Here is an 18,811-nt window from a genome sequence, read left to right as displayed (position 1 = left end):
CTTCTCTGACACCCCCAGCCTTGCTTCTCAACATTACGGTGGTAGCTGACCTAAACCGGGCACCCCCATGTACTCCATGGGCCTAGCTCCTTGTTTCTGCAATCTGCTTAGCACTCCAGTTTCCATTACACCTACAACCTGCCCACTGACTCCACCTTCTCTTTTCCTCCGTCCTGTCTGCGTCCCAGAGCTCTTTGGCTAGAAGTCGCTATGGGCTGACAGACATTCTCTGTAATGCCTACTTGTCCGTGTGCTCCTCTCTCTGAATATTACAAGCCCTTCCATTCTCCATGGCCTTGCTATTCTCAACTTTGGTTTCTCTCTCTCTATCCATTTACTGCTTTGAAAGATTTGATGCACTCTGCTGACCTGGTTTACCACACACTCTACCAACACACCTGCGCAGAGGGAACTCTGCCTGCCTGGACCTCTTGGTAATCCTGCTCCTGGGTTTGTCCCTTAGCATCTGCCCCCACCAGTCACTAGTGTGGTTCTAGGCCTCAGCTTCTTGCATATTACGTTCATTGTCTGACTCCTCTCACCAGGCCACACCTAGCCATGTCCTAAGACCATCACTGATTCTCTAGCTTTAAAAAAAGTGACTGTAACAATGATTCATTCTAAAATTTTCTATAATAAAATGTAATGAATTATAAATTTTACAAGTATACTGGGAAACAAGTATAAAATGCATATAAAAATGAGAATTTTATGTACTTGTGAGTTGAAAATTATTTTTCTGGTATAGATAACTTTCTGGTGTTCATCTACTTGTGACCTACTTATATGTCTTCAAAGATTAAAAGCATAGTGTCCACAGAGTTTGTAATACTATACACAGGGTCAGAAATACTACCAAAAGTGGATTAAGAATAAGTCATATTTTTCCTTATTTAGAAATTGAGGACAAACTAGTAACCTTCTTTAGTCTTAGGAATTTAGAAAAACTCAAGTCTCTCTCTCATTTTAAACAGTCAAAAAAAAAAAAAAAAGTGAAATTATCACAATACCTAAATGGTACACTTGATGGTAGCTTCTTTAATTCCCTCAGAATTTCATAATTTCTACCAAACTCTTGGATGGTTACTAGTTTGAAGAAAGCGCTCTGATGCACAAACTTCTATCCTAAAATATATTATCGGACCAGATTCACACACTTGACTTACAAATAATAAGTGGTCTAAGTTTCGTTTCAAAAATACAGGCCACATTTTCCAAAGCTACACCCCCACATCTCCGCCTACTAGCATTCATTTTGATTGTTTCCTTCTTTTGGGAAACCCACAATGGTCTCATTACTTAAATACCACCTGCGCCTATTTATTCAAAGAAGCAAAGTACCCCTTAGGAAAAGTGAAGTGTGAAATAATTCATTTTTGATTTTTTAAAAGCAGGTTAGGAATTTTTTGAGTGAGACTGATAGGGTTTATTAAAGCCATCTCTTTAACATACTTTTGCTTTAATAAAAATACAAGTCCTTGACTGTGTCTCATCTGCCATATTTAAAAACTATATGAAAGCTAGACTGAAGCATGAGCCTGAGACTGCCTACATGTCTCACCCTTTGTTCCCTATCATAGTAGCCTTCAGCAGATTCCTCTACATGGGGTCACAGGCAATGAGAGTGTCAAAGTGTAGCTGAATTATAACGCTGCTTGTATTTTCTCGATCTGTCCACAAGTTCTTGCGAATTCATTATTGTATGCCAACAATACACAATTACACAAGGACGTGCCCAAAGGAGATCAAATCAGAGTCCCTGAGACTAATTTTGCTAACCAATTCTCTCATATTAAGCATCAGCAGACATTCACATCTACAATAATTTAAAAATATGAGATGGTGAAACTGCTGAAAAGAAGATTAATATATAAAAATTGGCCAGTGATAGTAATTTAAAAAGGAAACAATTTCATTTACAAATATATCCCCTTCATAGCTTACATATTCATGTATCCATACAAGCAAAATAAATGTAAGTGTTTATAATACAAACATTTAATATACACACATATAATACACAGTATTTGACCCAACAAGAAATGTTCAAAACTCTGAATAAAGAACTAAAAAATTACATTAGAATATAGAAGAGCTAAGTAAATGCACATACTACGTTACTCTATGGGAGTTTTCATTATTGTAAATGTATCATTTTCCCCCCAATTAATCTATACCTTTAGGGCATTTCTAACCAAACACCAACAGAAATTTTGGGCAAATTTGACAAGTACACTAAAAATTTCATTTGAGAAGGAGAAATGTGTAAGATTACCTAAAAAAAAGAAGCTACAAAAGAATACTATTGAAGGGGCACTTGCCTTTCCATATATAAAATATACAGTAACTGAAGTAACTTTATACCAGTGAAGGAACAGAGAATTAGATAAATGAAATGACACAGGACAAGATCAATGACTATCACTATACAGAAGTAAATTTCCACATGGCAACCAGTCTGAAAGGTCAAAGGACAAATGATAATCTGGAAAAATATTTACAGTCTAAGACAAAAAGTTAATATACTTACAATATAAAAAGTTTTTACCAGTATTTTAAAGGTAAGACAACTCCAACATTAAAACAAAGGATATGACTATAAAATTGGATGTCTATTTACCATAAGAAAAGATGCTCTTCCTCAACAATGGAAGTTACTTTGAGCAATGAAAGTTTTTCTCAGACTGACGAAAATTAAAAATGACAAAAGCAGTATTAGCAACAGTGTGGAAAAATGGACACTTGCATATAATGATGAAGAAAATATAAACTGTTCTAGCTTTTTTAGAAGGCAATTAAGCACTATCTATTAAAATATTAAACTTACATATTCTTTGGGCCCATAATTTTACACGTTGGAATCTATTCTATAGGAAAACATGTACAAATCTGTAAAGGTGTATGTGTAGCATATTCATGTCTCACCACATATAAAATTTTTTAAAAATGAAAACACATTAAGTGACATCAAAAAGTGAATGGTTAAGATAACAGCACATTCACACTGTGAAATATAATTAACCCATAAACGAATACAGCAGCTCTATAGGTAACTGCCTAAAAATATATCTAATGGTATACTGTACTTTGAGTATATTATTAAGTTTTTTAAAAAAGAATTTGAGTAAGTGTGTGCAAAATATGACCCCACATTTGTATATGTAAAGAAAAGTAGCTGGATGTTTACAGATTCAATTATTTCACATCTTTCTGTAGTAACTGAATACTTTTTCAGTGAGTATATACTATTTTTTGTGTTTAAGTGCAAGTCTGTGGGGAATGATCTTATGTTTCTAACATGAAATACTGCATTCAACTGAACATTTTTTTCCAAGGAGAATTTATCTCTTTCGTCTAATGGATAAATGGCTATAAATTTTAGCTATCAAACAGCTTTTGTTTAAAAAAGGTAATTTTTTTTTTTTGCTATACACGAATTTATTTTATTTTTTTATGTTTTTTTAATTTTTATTTTTACTTTATTTTACTTTACAATACTGTAAAAAAGGTAATTTTGAAATGCACTTATTTTTCAAGCATTTATTGAGTACATTAGATTCTGAAGATATAAAAATTAATGAGATATAATTTCTGCCTTGAAGAATCCCAAAGTATACTATGAGGGACAGACCAATATATTAAAAAGTACAATAAAGTGTTGAAGTTACTGTGAGAGAAGCATGTACAGGGATAAAAATGGAAAGGAAAGGTCATTCTCCTTAGGGGAAAACACACTATAAAAGACAAGCCCATGCTTGAGTCTTAGATGATGTGCTGGCCAGACAGACAAGAAAAAGGGAGCAAATGTAAAAGAAATATACATACATGTATTCTTGTACTTAAGCAAAATATTTCTAGATAGAACGCTACAAAAATAAAATGAAGATTTTTAATATCAAACATCACACCAAAACAATATTCAAGGCTACAATAATTCTTCTAACATTCATCTAATAGCATTTTGTTTTCTATGCTAGCTGAAAATCACTTTAAGTTCTGGTTATTTTTTACAACTTTTTTTCCTAAAAAGTCTACAACAATGATTTTTAAGTTAGATTTTAAATTTCATTTTTAATTCTTAATTAAAAGACAAACTGCCTTCTAAATGCAGACTTTATGCTTTCCCTGGGGCTTCTCTGGTGGCTCAGAGGGTAAAGCGTCTGCCTGCAATGCAGGAGACCTGGGTTCAATCCCTGGGTTGGGAAGATCCCCTGGAGAAGGAAATGGCAACCCACTCCAGTACTCTTGCCTGGAGAATCCCACGGACGGAGGAGCCTGGTGGGCTACAGTCCACGGGGTCGCAAAGAGTCGGACACGACCGAGCGACTTAAACTGATAATACGCTGATATTATTATGCTTTCACTACTTAAACTGATATTATTCTAAGAGTCACTCTACACTACAGTTTTCAAGTTAAACATGTTTGAATTCAACACAGAAATACCTTAACACAATCAGTATGGTCCATTTTCACCAAAGAGTTATATTTTGCTGAGCCTAAACATCTTTACTCCAGGGAGTGTATTATCTCTGCTGCAAGCTACTGCCAAGCTAATTTCTTTAAGAGACATGCGCACCGCATACACAGAAAGAAGCGTGGGCTCTGTACCTCGTGGAGCGTGAGGTGCTTCCCGTCCTTCCTCTTCGAGTCAAATCTGCCGTATATTGCACTGTATTTTCGGATTTCCTCTTCTTTGTGTGGATCGTCATCACTCATCTCAAAGATGTGGCCAATCATCTTGGCCAACTTCTTGTTGGTTTTCAGCAGCTCTTTCACTTCGTTCGAGTCACTTTTTGGCAGCGTGGGGGCCATCCGCTCCACACACTCGGCTACAGAGAGTGCAGCGGCAGCATCCAGCACCTCGCTGCTCTCTTTAGGGGAAGCCGGGGAGCCCAGGTCCGCTGGGGAGAGGCTGTGCTCGCTCTCGGTGCTGTGGTGGCCCTGCCAGAGCCGGGAGTCGCCGATAGCCTGCAGCGCTAAGCTCCCTGCCACGTCTGACTTCCCCGGCCCCAAGCTCTGCACACACGTGGTGGCAGCACACTTGGGGATTTTCAAATGAGGTTCTCGGGAACCGCTGTTCCTTTCATAGCTGCTGCAGGATATTCCCAGCCATGTTGGTGAGCCCTCTGGTAACTTATAGATAGGTATGCTACTGACAGGCAGAGACGTCAGTGGCTGATTGAAAAGGCCAGGGTTCGTAACCCAGTCTCTCAACGCCTTCTGCAGCCTTCTGACATGCAGGGGCTTGCTAGCCATGCCCACGAGCGCCATGATCTCCAAGAACTCCTCTTCGCCAGCTTCACAGAGTTGCTGGACATCATCACCACCTTGCTGGATAAAGGCATCAAAATAAGAAAGCAGGTTGGCTTTTTGCAATATTCTATACAGCTGCAACTCCCCCAGGGTCCTGGGTAAGGCTGCGGCCATCACTGTGGATGGGCTTAACCTGCAAAAAGAAGAGAGGAAACGCTCACCATACTTGCTAAAAAACTTCTTAAGCGTCTTGGTCGGACACTACAGGGTTTAAGATTGCATTATGGGAAGAACAAAAAACAAGGAGCATTTGCACAGCAACTGACTGTTAAGGAGGCGCTCTCTCTATGCTGTGTGTGTGTGTGCGTGCGCGCGCGCGTGTGCATGCACTCAGGCCTGTCTGACTCTTGGCGACCCATGGACTGTAGCTGCCAGGCTCCTCTGCCCATGGGGGGGGTGTGTGTGTGTGTGCACGTGTGTGTGCGCGCGCGTGTGTGTGCCTGTGTGTGTGTGTGTGTGCGCGCGCCTGCATGCACTCAGGCCTGTCTGACTCTTGGCGACCCACGGACTGTAGCTGCCAGGCTCCTCTGTCCATGGGATTTTCCAGGCAAGAATACTGGAGTGGTTTGCCATTTCCTACTCCAGGGGATCTTTCTGACCCAGGGATCGAACCTGAGTCTCTTGTGTCTCCTGCATTGGCAGCTGGATTCTTTACCACCGATACCATCTGGGAAGCCTCTCTCTATCTGTAAGTTACCTTACTCTCCTAACAATCATAATGATCAACAGTCAGTAACAGTTTCCATTTTAAAGGAAAAAAATATAAAGGCTCAAAGATCAGTAACCTGCCTGAGATCTCACAGGCAGCTAAGCAGGTCTAGGGACTTAAGCCAAACATGGCTCACAGGGCTCTGTATGCTGTATTTTTGAGCATTCGCTTTGCTGCTTCCATGCAGTGCACACAGAGAAGCGAAAGGTAAAAAACTTCTGAAGGAGGTAAGTACACTCTGCTACCACGCACGCACTGAATACTTGTCAGACAGTATGATAAACAGGCACTTAACATTATGTCTCCTCCTCACAACAGCCCTGTGAGATAGGTATAGTTAGTTCCTATCTTATAAAGAAAAAGCAGTAAGATCAGTCTGGCAGGCAGATGAGTGATTTCAGTATGAACTAGAATAAGTAAGATACAAAGTGGTATATTTAGGAGCAGAGAAAAAAGAGGCAGGAAAAATTCAGACAAATAAATGGCAAGACTTGGTGATCACTTAGGTCTAAGTGATGAAAGAGAGGAAACGGTTACCATTTTTCAGAAACACTTCCGGCGGTTCTAGAAAGAGCCTAATAGGTGACTATGGGATTACCTATGCGAGAGTCTAGAACTGCAACAGGCATCAGGGATACAGAAAATTAGGGATGCTGGGATTCTCTGTCAAACACACGGCACTTGAGAATGTGGGACAAGGCATAATGCTGAAGCAGAGCGGTCCTGCTTGCAAAATAGCAGCATGGAACCCAAGTGTGTCTCAGGGTTCAAGACGGAGGACGAAGCCAGTGGGTGTGGAAGAGCCCAAGACAGAGCCAAGGACGTTACACTTCTAGAGCCCAAGGAAGGCAGAGAAGTCTCCCGTTCAAGAGACAGAAAAAGACCCAGCAAAGCACTTCTTGACCTCTTAGCAGTTTTACTTAAAAAGTCATTCACAGTTGCCTGGAGACCTCCCACATACATAGAGGAGCTGGCCAAGTACTTCCCTTTAAGAGAAACAAACTTGTAATCAATGCACCTTTAGGATTAAAAGGCTCCTCCAGCCCTCTATAGCAAAAATTATAGAAAGCCAAAAGAATACATACATTGGAAGAAGATGCAAATACACTCTCAACTCAGGAAAGTCAGGAGCAATTGTTAACTGGGAGATTCGGCAAGCTGCGGAACACCGGGAACAGCCCTGAAGGCCAGATCAACAAATCTGGGGCTTCTGCTTTACATCATGGGCCAGGCTGCTACACAAAACTCTAGTCTCAGTCATCCCATCCAAGGAGAATGCACTTCCCTACCACCTTAAGGACTGACTCCTGGGAAACCCCAACTCCTGGAACCCCTGTGTCATCCACAATCTGCTCTCATCAACTTCTGACCTCCGCAAATTTTATGGCTCTTTGTAAGTCATGACCTGATGACTTCCCAAGGTATATATTTAAAAAAAAAAAAATTCAATTTGGGCCCACTAAACGTCTGCTGACAGCCAGGAAGTCACTTGGGGGAGCTTCTGAAAAATATAATTCCCTAGGGTTGCATCTCAGAAGACTCTTGTGATTTGGCAAACCTGGCAAACTACACTGGAAGATCCCCAGGTAGTGTACCCCTTGGGCACCACAGACTCTTACAGCTTTTGAGACCACCTTTGGGTTCATGTCATGTTAGTTCTCTGGATAAAAACATTTCTGCACCTTCTGAATCATTCGTAAGAGGATTTGTTTTCTCCTCCCACATAAAAGGGAGACTTCTGAGGGAGAGAATTTATCATCCAGCTGGACACTAACCCATAAAAACAAGCTCTGGGGAGTTACAGACGCAAGTTCAAGTCTATATTGAACAACATTATACCAAATAGAAGGGTTTCTAGAAAGCCTATGACACAGAAGGAGGGGTCTCGCTCAGTCGTGTCCGACTCTGCAACCGCATGGGCTGTAGCGTACATGGACAGGCTCCTCTGTCCATGGGATTTTCCAGGCAATAGTCCTGGAGTGGATTGCCATTTCCTTCTCCAGGGGATCTTCCCAACCCAGGGATCGAACCTGGTCTCCCGCACTGTAGACAGATGCTTTACCGTCTGAGCCACCAGGGAAGTCATGAGATAGAGGGAAGGAAACCCATTTTCCCTTCATACACTTAATGCAGTAATTCCACAAGCTTTCAACTCCAGAGTATACACACACAAAAATATTTATCAGTTCAGTCGCTCGGTCGTGTCTGACTCCTTGCAACCTCATGAAGTGCAGCACACCAGGCCTCCCTGTCCATCACCAACTCCCAGAGTTCACCCAAACCCATGTCCATCGAGTCAGTGATGCCATCCAGCCATCTCATCCTCTGTTGTCCCCTTCTCCTCCTGCCCCCAATCCCTCCCAGCATCAGAGTCTTTTCCAATGAGTCAACTCTTCACATGAGGTGGCCAAAGTACTGGAGTTTCAGCTTTAGCATCTGTCCTTCCAATGAACACCCAGGGCTGATCTCCTTCAGAATGGACTGGCTGGATCTCCCTGCAGTCCAAGGGACTCTCAAGAGTCTTCTCCAACACCACAATTCAAAAGCATCAATTCTTCGGCGCTCAGCCTTCTTCACAGTCCACCTCTCACATCCATACATGACTACTGGAAAACCATAGCCTTGACTAGACGGACCTTTGTTGGCAAAGTAATGTCTCTGCTTTTGAATATGCTATCTAGGTTGGTCATAACTTTCCTTCCAAGGAGTAAGTGTCTTAATTTCATGGCTGCAGTCACCATCTGCAGTGATTTTGGAGCCCCAAAAAATAAAGTCTGGCACTGTTTCCACTGTTTCCCCATCTATTTCTCATGAAGTGATGGGACCAGATGCCATGATCTTATTCCCTGGTGGCTCAGAAGGTAAAGCGTCTGCCTGCAATGCAGGAGACCTGGGTTTGATTCCTGAGTCGGGAAGACCCCCTGGAAAAGGAAATGGCAATCCACTCCAGCACTCTTGCCTGGAGACTCCCACGGACGGAGGAGCCTGATAGGCTACAGTCCATGGGGTCACAAAGAGTCGGACACGACTGAGCAACTTCACTTTCACTTTAAGTCATACACATACATAATTATGTATGCACATACACATGTGAAAGCTTTTTTATAAGAGGGCTGTAACCTTGCAAGATTCATGGTGTCATCAATGACCTCACCATCTATATTCCCCCAAATTATGGAGTGAACTAAAAATTACCTGAGAAAATCTAGAATAGCGTTCTTGAATCTTTTCAAGAGCAATAAAAAGAATATATCATGGACAAATATAAAAGAGAAATTTAAGAAAAAGAGAGCTCAAAATACAAACTTAGGCTTTATTCTGAGATAGGCAATGGTTTTAGAAAATATTTTCAATTTTTATCCTTTCTCATCTTTACCCAGAAAAAAAAAGGAACCCCCACCCCCTAGTTTCCTAAGAGAAAGCTCTTATGTTCCAGTAAGAAAGTAGTTACCATTATAACATCTCCACAAGGACCGACAAGACCAAGTGTACATTTCCAAAGTCAAGACACCAGATGAAAGATAAATAAGCGAACTATTTAGAGTCCCAGGAGACTTGCTAAAGGCCCACACTTACTGCTGGGAAAGGAGTTTTCTCCCCAAGCTTTTTGCTTTAAGAGCACGTTTCAGTTTCTCATAAAGCCTGTTGTGATCATTTAAACACCCACCACTTCATACATTAACTTAATCTGATTTAAAAGAAAATTTTTATAAGACAAGATTTTCTGTTTTTACAAATTCTGTGTCTATTCACGCTTCAACATGAAGGTCAAATAAATCAAATGCAAGCTGCATCTCTCCAGTCAGAAGTGAATACAGAGGGATTCTAATACAATGGAACCTAACATAGGCAGCTAACAGCACAGCAAGTCTACTCAGCTGAAAACTCCAGTTACCTGGCCTTTGCGAGAGATGCTGGAACAACCATGCTGGGTCTGACCTTTTTATGAATTCCACAATTAAGAGAAATCTGTTATCCATTTTTACTGCATTCAAAAGCTAAACCAAAGGCCTGCTGCCTATATACAGCAAACCTCCACTTGCACCAGCTTAAATGTTCTTCAGTCCAGTTAGTCCCAAAGGAAGAGGAATAAAACAGTGGATTCATTTAAGGCCATTTGTTGTTGTTTGCTATTCAGTGATCTATTTTAAATGGTAATAATTTGTTCCAGAACCTTTTAACGACAAGCTCACTTTGGCTCCTGGGATAAGATCAGTCATCTGCCAAGATTTAAACTATGCTAAGTGAAGTAAGGAGCTGGTTTGGCTCCAAAAACTTTACTGGTCAACTCCTGCTTTGTCCTTGAACCATAACACAGAACTTAGTATAAATATGGGAAACAAAATTTCTCTCTCTCCAAGCTGGGATGTGGGGATTTAGGGTAAGACAGAGGTCTTTAATGGTCACAAGGAAAAAAGAGAAACCATTCCTTCAAACCTGCCTCAATCTAGTCCAAGAAGCTTCAGCCTGCCTTCTGTCCCAGCTCCTCCATCAAAGCTCCCAAGTAACTACCAGCTTTTCTCTTTAACCTCTCTGCAGTTTGACATCACTCTTTGAAACGCTCTTCACCTGACTTTGTACTATGTTATGCTGCCTTCCCTTACTCTAACTGCAGGAATTCTCCAAATTTTTGTGTTAGATCCCATTTCTACTCTCTTTCCATATTCTCTGCTGATGATCTCCGTCCACTCCTAGGCTTCAATGTTACCTATAGCAGACTGACCTCCAAACCTGTATCTGTAGCTTGGACCAGTGGTTCACGGAGTCACTGCCAATTGCTCTCAAATCCAAACGCACACCAAACACTGACTTACACATATACATCTACTGTGCAAAGTAAAAAAAAAAAAAAAAAAAACTTTGTGATTTAATAAAATCTCACTCTCTTTTAATAGTGTGATCAAATTCAAGTTGTCATTGTAAGTATTCTCTATTGATAAAACACTAAAAGCAAAATTAATGAGTACTTGCTATTTTTTTTTTTTTAATTTAGAAAGTGGTCTTCAAACCTGAAAACTGTGAGAACCCAAACTGTCTTTCTGATGATTCAGCATTTCACATGGAGGCTGTCAAACTTCTCAAATCTGGTAAGCTCCAAAGCAAGTATGCGCTATCATTTCCCTCCCTTCGTCCAGATTCCCAAATCCTCTCTTCCCAACTCTCACTACTCTTTCAGTTTTCTGGATTAATAAAAGGATTTGATTTTTTTTTAAATTTTATTGTGATACAGTTAATGTAAATATTATACAAAAGATTCAGGTGTACAATGTAAGATTCACAATTTTTTTAAAATGATTCACAATTTTTAAAGGTCATATTTCTTTTCTGGGCTTCCCTTGGGGCTCAGCTGATAAAGCATCTGCCCGCAATGCAGGAAGACCCCCTGGAGAAAGGATAGGCTACCCGCTCCAGTATTCATGGGCTTCCCCTGTGGCTCAGACAGTAAAGAATCTGCCGGCAATGTGGGAGACATGGGTTTGATCCCTTCCAGGGTTGGGAAGACCCCTGGAGGAGGGGATGGCAACCCACTCCAGTATTCTTGCCTGGAGAATCCCATGGACAGAGGAGCTTGGCGGGCTACAGTCCATGGGGTGGCAAAGAGCTGGACACAACTAAGCATAGCACGGCATTTCTTCTATAGTCATCATAAAACACCGGCTCTACCTCCCGTGCTGCACAATACATCCTTGCAGCTTCTTTATTCTATACACAGTAGTCTGCACCTCTTGATCCCTTACTATCTTGCCCGTCCGTTTTTCCCTTTCCCAGGTGGTAATCACTAGTTTGTTCTATATTTGTGAGTCTCTTTCTTTTCTGTTATATTCACTAGTTTTATTTTTTAAACTCCACCTGTAAGTGATATTATATAGTATTTGTCATTCTCTGCCTGAATACCATCCAGTTCTATCCATGTTGTTGCAAATGGCAGGATTTCTTTTTTATGGCTGAATAATATTCCAGTGTGTGTGTATGGTCTTTACCCCCTCATGCTTTTGTTTTCCTCTTCCTTCTTCAAATCGACATGTCCTTAGGCCCCATCATCCACCTTTTTCTCTGCCTCAAAAGCACCTAATTCTGATTTTCCCCTTGCTTCCTCACCCCAACTTTGAAAACAGCCTCCTCACCTTCAAAATATGCCATAATGAAATGTTGACTTCATCATCCTAAAGTACAGATGTGGCTCTTTACTCACTTATGCAAATTTCCCCACTGGATGGAGGAAAAAATCCAAACAACTCATACAGGTATCCTAGACCTATCCATCTGCCTCTGTAGCCCTTAACCTTCCCTGATGCTTGTGCCAAACACTGGACTTTGCTCCAGCAGTTCTTCACAGACAGTTAAGAACCAGGAGACAGAGAAGTAAGCACACACTCAAACACTATGCTAAATATTAAACATAGGGAGCCACGGAACAGAGAAGCGCACTTACATGGCTCTGTAGAACAGATTCCCTCAGGCTTTACACTCCCTGATGGCAGGAGAAGCTCATGGTTTAGCAGTAAGAATCCACCTGCCAATCAACGCAGGAGAGGCGGGTTTGGTCCTTGGGTCAGGAAGATCCCCTGCAGGAGGGCATGACAACCCGCTCCAGTATTCTTGCCTTGGACAGAGGAGCCTGGAGGGCTAGTCCATAGGGTTGCAAAGTCTGACACGAATGAAGTAACTCAGCATGCAAGATGTAGGGACTAGAGTCTCATTCAGCTTTTATCCCTCTCTAATCTAAGTATTCAAAGAGGAATAACATCTCTGTTAAAAGCTTCTGTTGAATGAAACCCAATATTTGAGTCAGACTCTTGATTGCAGCCTCCTTTTACGTATCAGGGCTTCCCCAGTAGCTCACCTGGTAAAGAATCTGCCTGCAATGCAGGAGACCCCGGTTTGATTCCCGGGTCTGGAAGATCCGCCGGAGGACGGATAGGCTACCCACTCCAGTATTCCTGGGCCTCTCTTGTGGCTCAGCTGGTAAAGAATCCGCCTATAATGCGGGAGACCTGGATTCGACCCTGGGTTGGGAATACACCCTGGAGAAGGTAAAGGCTACCCACTCCAGTATTCTGGCCTGGACAATTCCATGGACTGTATAGTCCATGGGGTCGCAAAGAGTCAGACACGACTGAGGGACTTTCACTTTGTATTCCAAAAGGGATCCCGTCTGTGTTAACTGGTGTCCAATCTAGTAAGAGCCCATCCTGCTACTTTACCTACCATCTTTCTCATTCCCTCATCCTCAGTACTTCCCCTTTCTTTAATTACATGCTGGATCCCCATAAGATGGCCAGATGAGCTCCCTTTGCCAGAATACATCATTATTAGCCTAGCCCCAACAGTAGCATTTTAAGAAATCAGTTTCAATTATGAGAGATCCTAGGTCTTTTCCCTCTTGATTTCTATGAATTAAAATGTCACCTCCAGATAACAAATATCAATCTTATTAATGATCATTAGATTCAAATGGATTCACAAACACCCTCTTCATGATGCAGGAAATATACAAATGTATATACACACTTCTGTGAAGTCTAAGGCATTCCAAAGAAGAGACTCTTCCAGTAGTGGGTAGAAACCAAGGGCAAAATTCTAGTAAAATCTGATTTATGCAGAGAACTATCAATTCCTGCCTTCCAACACAGCCTGAAAGTTTTACTGTGAAATTATCTAAGTTGACACCAATCTCTTCCAGACTTCTAAAAAACAAAAAAAGCGAAAATATTTGGGAAGAGTTAGCTCATGAGTCATTTACAGATTAAGGTGAATTAGTTCCACGAGATTGTTTTCCTCTCACACCCAGATGAGATCGGGTACACACTAAGGGAATGAAAGGTAGAGACAGGAAATGGCAAGGAAGGAAACAGGAAATCTGAAGTGCGCGGCTATATTTAAAACCTCTCAGGTATAGCCAGCTTTGGGAGAATGTAGCCTGAAGGTACGGCTTCTCTGGTTGCTCGGATGCTAAAGAATCTGCCTGCAATGCAGGAGCCGAAGGTTTAATTTCTGGAAGACCCTCTGGAGAAGCGAATGGCTACCCACTCCAGTATTCTTGCCTGAAGAATTCCATGGATGGAGGAGTCTCGTGGGCTATAGTCCACAGGGTCGCAAAGAGTTGGACATGACTGAGTGACTAACCACACACAGCCTGATGGTATAGGAGTCTGGGGAGAGGGTGCAATGGGTACTTTACAGGTTGAGATTGAAAAGACAAGCCAGAATCTGGACGACCCTTAAGCCTAGGAGTGAATTATTCAAATTCTATTTTCCTAATCCCAGAACTCAACCTAAAATAACTAAGTGTGGCTTAGTTACATCATGGGTTATTTAAGATTGCAGGGTGGTCCAGGTACTAACTCCTATGTATGCGTTTCAAGTATCAAAGGATTTAACCAGTCATATTTATTATTAAGCATTCAGGAATATATCTTAAGGCAAGATATTTTTGAGAAACCAACATAATACTGTAAAGCAATTATCCTCCAGTTAAAAATAAATATTTTTTTAAAAAGCCAAAAAGATATTTTTGGATCTTATTACTGTAATATCTATGAATTAAACATATATCTTCTAATACATTAACAATAATTTAGCAAACTTAAAATTTTCTCGCCTGATTTTTTTTTCTGAACTCTGAATGAAGCTGGAAAATATTTTGTATAAATCTCTTAAAATTTTAATTATTCAAGGTGTAAGCTTAAATTTATCAGTATTATGAAAATCAGATTTATTTTTTGCAATTAAATAATAAGTATGCCTTAACTGTGAGAACAACAGGTAAACACTAGTACTCCATATAATATGACTGGAAATTCTTCAATCAACTAACAGTCAAGTTAGTCACCAAACATTAAGTGCCATCTGAGTATGCGGTGTGCACACAGTACATATAAAATTTTATTTATTTCAGAAATTCCTCTTTAAAAATTATTAAACTAACATACAGTACAACTTAAGATGCAACTCTCTAAATACAATGTATTGATAAATGACAAACTATTTGAAAGCTTAATGGTATATTTTAGGTGTGAGAATTCACACCTAAATTCGACAAGGATTACTATTTTTTCCCCAACATCAACTTTTCTAACATCAACTTCCCACTTGTTTCATTGTTAAGTTTAAGAGAGTATATTCTACTATTGTACTAGTTATTGAAAATATCAGATCAAAAGGCAAATTTGCATTTAATATAATAACTGTACTATTCTTCATTCTACTAAAAGGAATGAATGAAACAGTTAAAACTAAATCCAAAGCAAAGGGGCTAGGAACCTTATATTAAGCTTAAGTGGGCATCATTTATTCCTTATTGTTTTTAATAAATTTTACAAAATATGCATACAAAGACGATTATACGAAGGAAGATCTTAACCTGTTCAAAAAGTATTATAAAATGGTCATTTCCGTGGAAGTAACATAAAATATATCATACTTCTGTGGTATCCAGAATACAGCTTCACATTTAAGGGTAAATTTTACAAAGCTTTTATTCCCAATAATGTACATGCATAGCATCAACAAAAACAATTAGACTTATAATGGACCAGACGAAGCCGAAGTATTAGGACAGAGTCTAGGTTAACAGACACAAAAACCTGACATACTTCTGTTGCCATGCAACCATTTTTTACTTTAAATATTTAAAGTTCATGCGATAAATTCTTCAAAGGTCTCTGCCACTTTGTCATACACTGTAATTTTTTTCTTTCAAAACAGCCATGGTACAAATCCCCAAAATCCTTCATAGTAAGCCAATATGCTCTAAAAATGTGATTAAAAGAAAATACCTAATGCTTTAACTGATTCTCCAAATAACAAGGAGAATGGAAATATATTAATTTTCTACAGGGAAATGGATGTTACTAGTCAACAAAAAAGGAAAAATTTTCATTAATTTAACCGAGATTATTTAATTTTGTTAATTCTCAAACAAGGAAAGATATATTCACTGGATATAGCAAATTACTTATTAGCTATATAAGCTCACTAAATTTCCTTGTATCGGCTACAGTATTCCTAAGGATTTCCGTCACGTTCGCTACATCCATAATTAGCAGGAAGAATGAAATCAAAATCTACAATGCCTCAATGTTTTTATTATTATCACTGATTTACTCACACATAATAGGAAATCACCAGAGGCAAGGAAAACAAAATTTTCCTAATACCAGGCTGACATTTTAACTTTTGTGCAAGCTGCTAAAAATAATAAAATTAAAACGAGAAACCTTCCACTGGTTCTTTGGTATTTTCTTTCATGACCTGATTTCCCAATAACTTTAATACCCAAACAGAAATAAAGTAGGCTGACCTTGCAGATATATATAAACTCTCAAGAGAATCCTGCTGCTCACTCAGTTGTGCCCAACCCTTTGTGACCCCATGGACTGTAGCCACCAGGCTCCTCTGTCCGTGGGATTCTCGAGGCAAGAATACTGGAGTGGGTTGCCATTTTCTTCTCCAAAGAGAATCCTAACATGCACAATAATACCTACAAGGAGAACATAATTCTTAAAACTTAACGAAAAGATAGTATTAAATGTTTCAAGTACTGGAAAATGGAGGAAAAGGATAGCCCTGAATCTAAGAGACACTTTTACTGGCCCTTAGGCTGGACTAGAAGCAGCTTTTTAAGGTCTTCTGGAAAACATCAGCTCCCATCCAAAACACAGAAAGCAAATCCTATGCATCTTTTCTCCCACTATTCCTTCTTAAAACCCACACATAAATTCCGACATGTCATAATCTGGTATGGTTTACAGGGAAATTTTTCAAAAAAGTGAAAATCAAAGAAGGTATTTCATTATGTGCACACTTCTCCAACAAAACAGCCTAGCATTTCCTACGTGACTAATCTTTTTAAAATTCTGTTTCACTGTTCCTATGCAATCTAATATTATCTATTAAAACTGCCAAAATATTTTTAAACAAGATCTGAGGATTTCCCTCTCAGCTCTGATCTTTGCACTCCTTAAGTTTGCAGACATGTCACTGGCAAACCAATTGGTAGTGACAGGTTACTCCAAACCAACTCTTTCTGAAGGAAATTTTAAATTGACAGCTACCCCCAAATTTTCCCCGCCTCCCGAATCTCTCTGAGTGAGTGAGGAATTAAGTATATGCAAGTCAAGGATTTCTCCTAATCACCTGCTGCAAAACTTGGTCTGCAGAACCTATAAATGCATATTCCAATTCAATTATCCTTTCGCCCAAGATCTTACAAAATTTAGGCTCACTCGAAGTGTCTTTTCACATCTTGAGCCTTGTGAATCGCGAAGTTGCAGTCCCAAAGCATTTGACTGCACTCGCAACGTTTCTCCATAAATAAGGTCACAGACTTCTGCATCCAAGGCTTGTATGTCCCACATGTGTTGGCAAATTCCATACTCGGCCTTAGCGAGCACAAATGAGTCTCTCGCTTCCATCTCACCTCGGTGCCAAGTTTCTGTAAGCCACTTTCAAGCAAAACTCTCCTTCCGCCTTTAAAAAGAAAACGACTACATTCCGAAAGAGAGGATACTCAGGACGAAAATTAAGACTCTAAAGTAAACAAACCAACAAAAAGACTCTGCCTCTGCGGAAAGAGGCTGCAAAACTCCGGGGCCGGCGCGCGCTCCCACCGCGCACAACCCACGAGCGCTGCGCTCCTCGCCGCGCGCAACGGCCAAAGCCGGGTCGGAAAAGTGGACGCCGCACCCCGGCTTTCTGGGAGCGGAACGCACAGGTCGGCCCCGCGGCCCGGCTCGCCCTCTTCTTGCTGCCCCCGCGCACCGATTCTCTCCGGGAATCGTCCACAAGAGCCCGAGGCCGCCCTCTCCTTCCGGCGGCGGCCGCGCCGGGCCCGCGGCCCTGGACGCCCGCCCCCCCAGTGCCGGCGCAGCCCGGAGACCCCGCCGCCCCAAGTTCGCCCGAGCACCGAGGCATCTGGCACTTGGCGGACAGCGAGTCGGTACGTACTCGGCCAGCTGCTGCAGCGGTCTTGGCGCGCTCTCCCCGGAGGACGCCTCAGCCCCAACTCCGAAGTGGCGGCCCCCGGCGCGGTCTCCTCGGTCGGCTGCGGCGGCCGGGACGCCCCCGCTCCCATCGAGGGGGGGAAGGGAAGGTGGTGGGCGCGCTCTCCCTACTCCCCCCCTCCAGCTCGGGCCCGCGGCTCCTTCCCGCCCGCCAGCCCCGACGGCACTCGCTCGGCCGCGGTAGCGGCGGCGGCGGCGGCGGCGGCGGCGGCGGCTCCTCCCGACTCGGGCGCGCGGGAGGCTGAGGCGGCGGCACCTCCCCCGCCGCGCCCTCCCCGCCCCGCCCCGCCCCTCGCGCGCGGCACCCCCTCCCCCGCCCGCCTCCGCCGCCTCCACCCCCCGCGCGCTGTCACGCCGGGAGATTCCGCTCTTGCTACATGCGCCGCTCCGGCTCCCGCCCACGCGCGGCCGAGTGACGCAGATACCGGCGTGGGCCGCCGCGGGGCGGGGGCGGGGGCGGCGGCCGCCGGGGCCCGGGCTCGGCCTCTTCCCGCCGCCCCCGCCCCGCGGCACCCGGAGGGCGGCCCATTCACGCGGCAGCTGGGAGGAACCAAAAGGGCGCCTGGGAGGGGGCGGCTCCCGCGAGCCCGGCGGGGGGAAGGGGCGGGAAGGAAGAAGACGGGGGCGGCGGGCAGGAGAGAGGGGAGGCTTGCCAGCTGCCGGCGCACTGGGAAGGTTTGCAATTAAAAAAAAATTGTTTAATGTGTGAGGTTCCCAATATAGTATTTCAAAGAGCACGCCCCGCCAAATCCAACATCCCCCGGGAGGCTGACTTGAGAAAA

At 42.3% G+C, this 18,811-nt stretch overlaps 1 protein-coding gene across 2 annotated transcripts in view; it reads right to left on the bottom strand.

Moving 5' to 3' along the window:
- The window catches only part of NAB1 (NGFI-A binding protein 1), a 51,672-nt gene extending 33,389 nt beyond the window's left edge, over positions 1–18,283 (bottom strand). The window contains exons 1-2 of one of the 2 annotated variants that reach the window (XM_013967703.2): positions 17,974–18,283; positions 4,611–5,448 (exon numbers count right to left, since the gene is read on the bottom strand). In XM_013967703.2, the coding sequence (XP_013823157.2) occupies positions 4,611–5,429 (819 nt within the window). In that variant the 5' untranslated portion in view covers positions 5,430–5,448; positions 17,974–18,283. The remainder of the gene's footprint in view (positions 1–4,610; positions 5,449–17,973) is intronic. The other variant, XM_013967707.2, reaches the window with a different exon arrangement.

The sequence above is a fragment of the Capra hircus genome, chromosome 2, assembly GCF_001704415.2.
Source record: "Capra hircus breed San Clemente chromosome 2, ASM170441v1, whole genome shotgun sequence".
Lineage (NCBI taxonomy): Eukaryota > Metazoa > Chordata > Mammalia > Artiodactyla > Bovidae > Capra > Capra hircus.
This window is presented reverse-complemented; position numbering and strand designations above follow the sequence as displayed.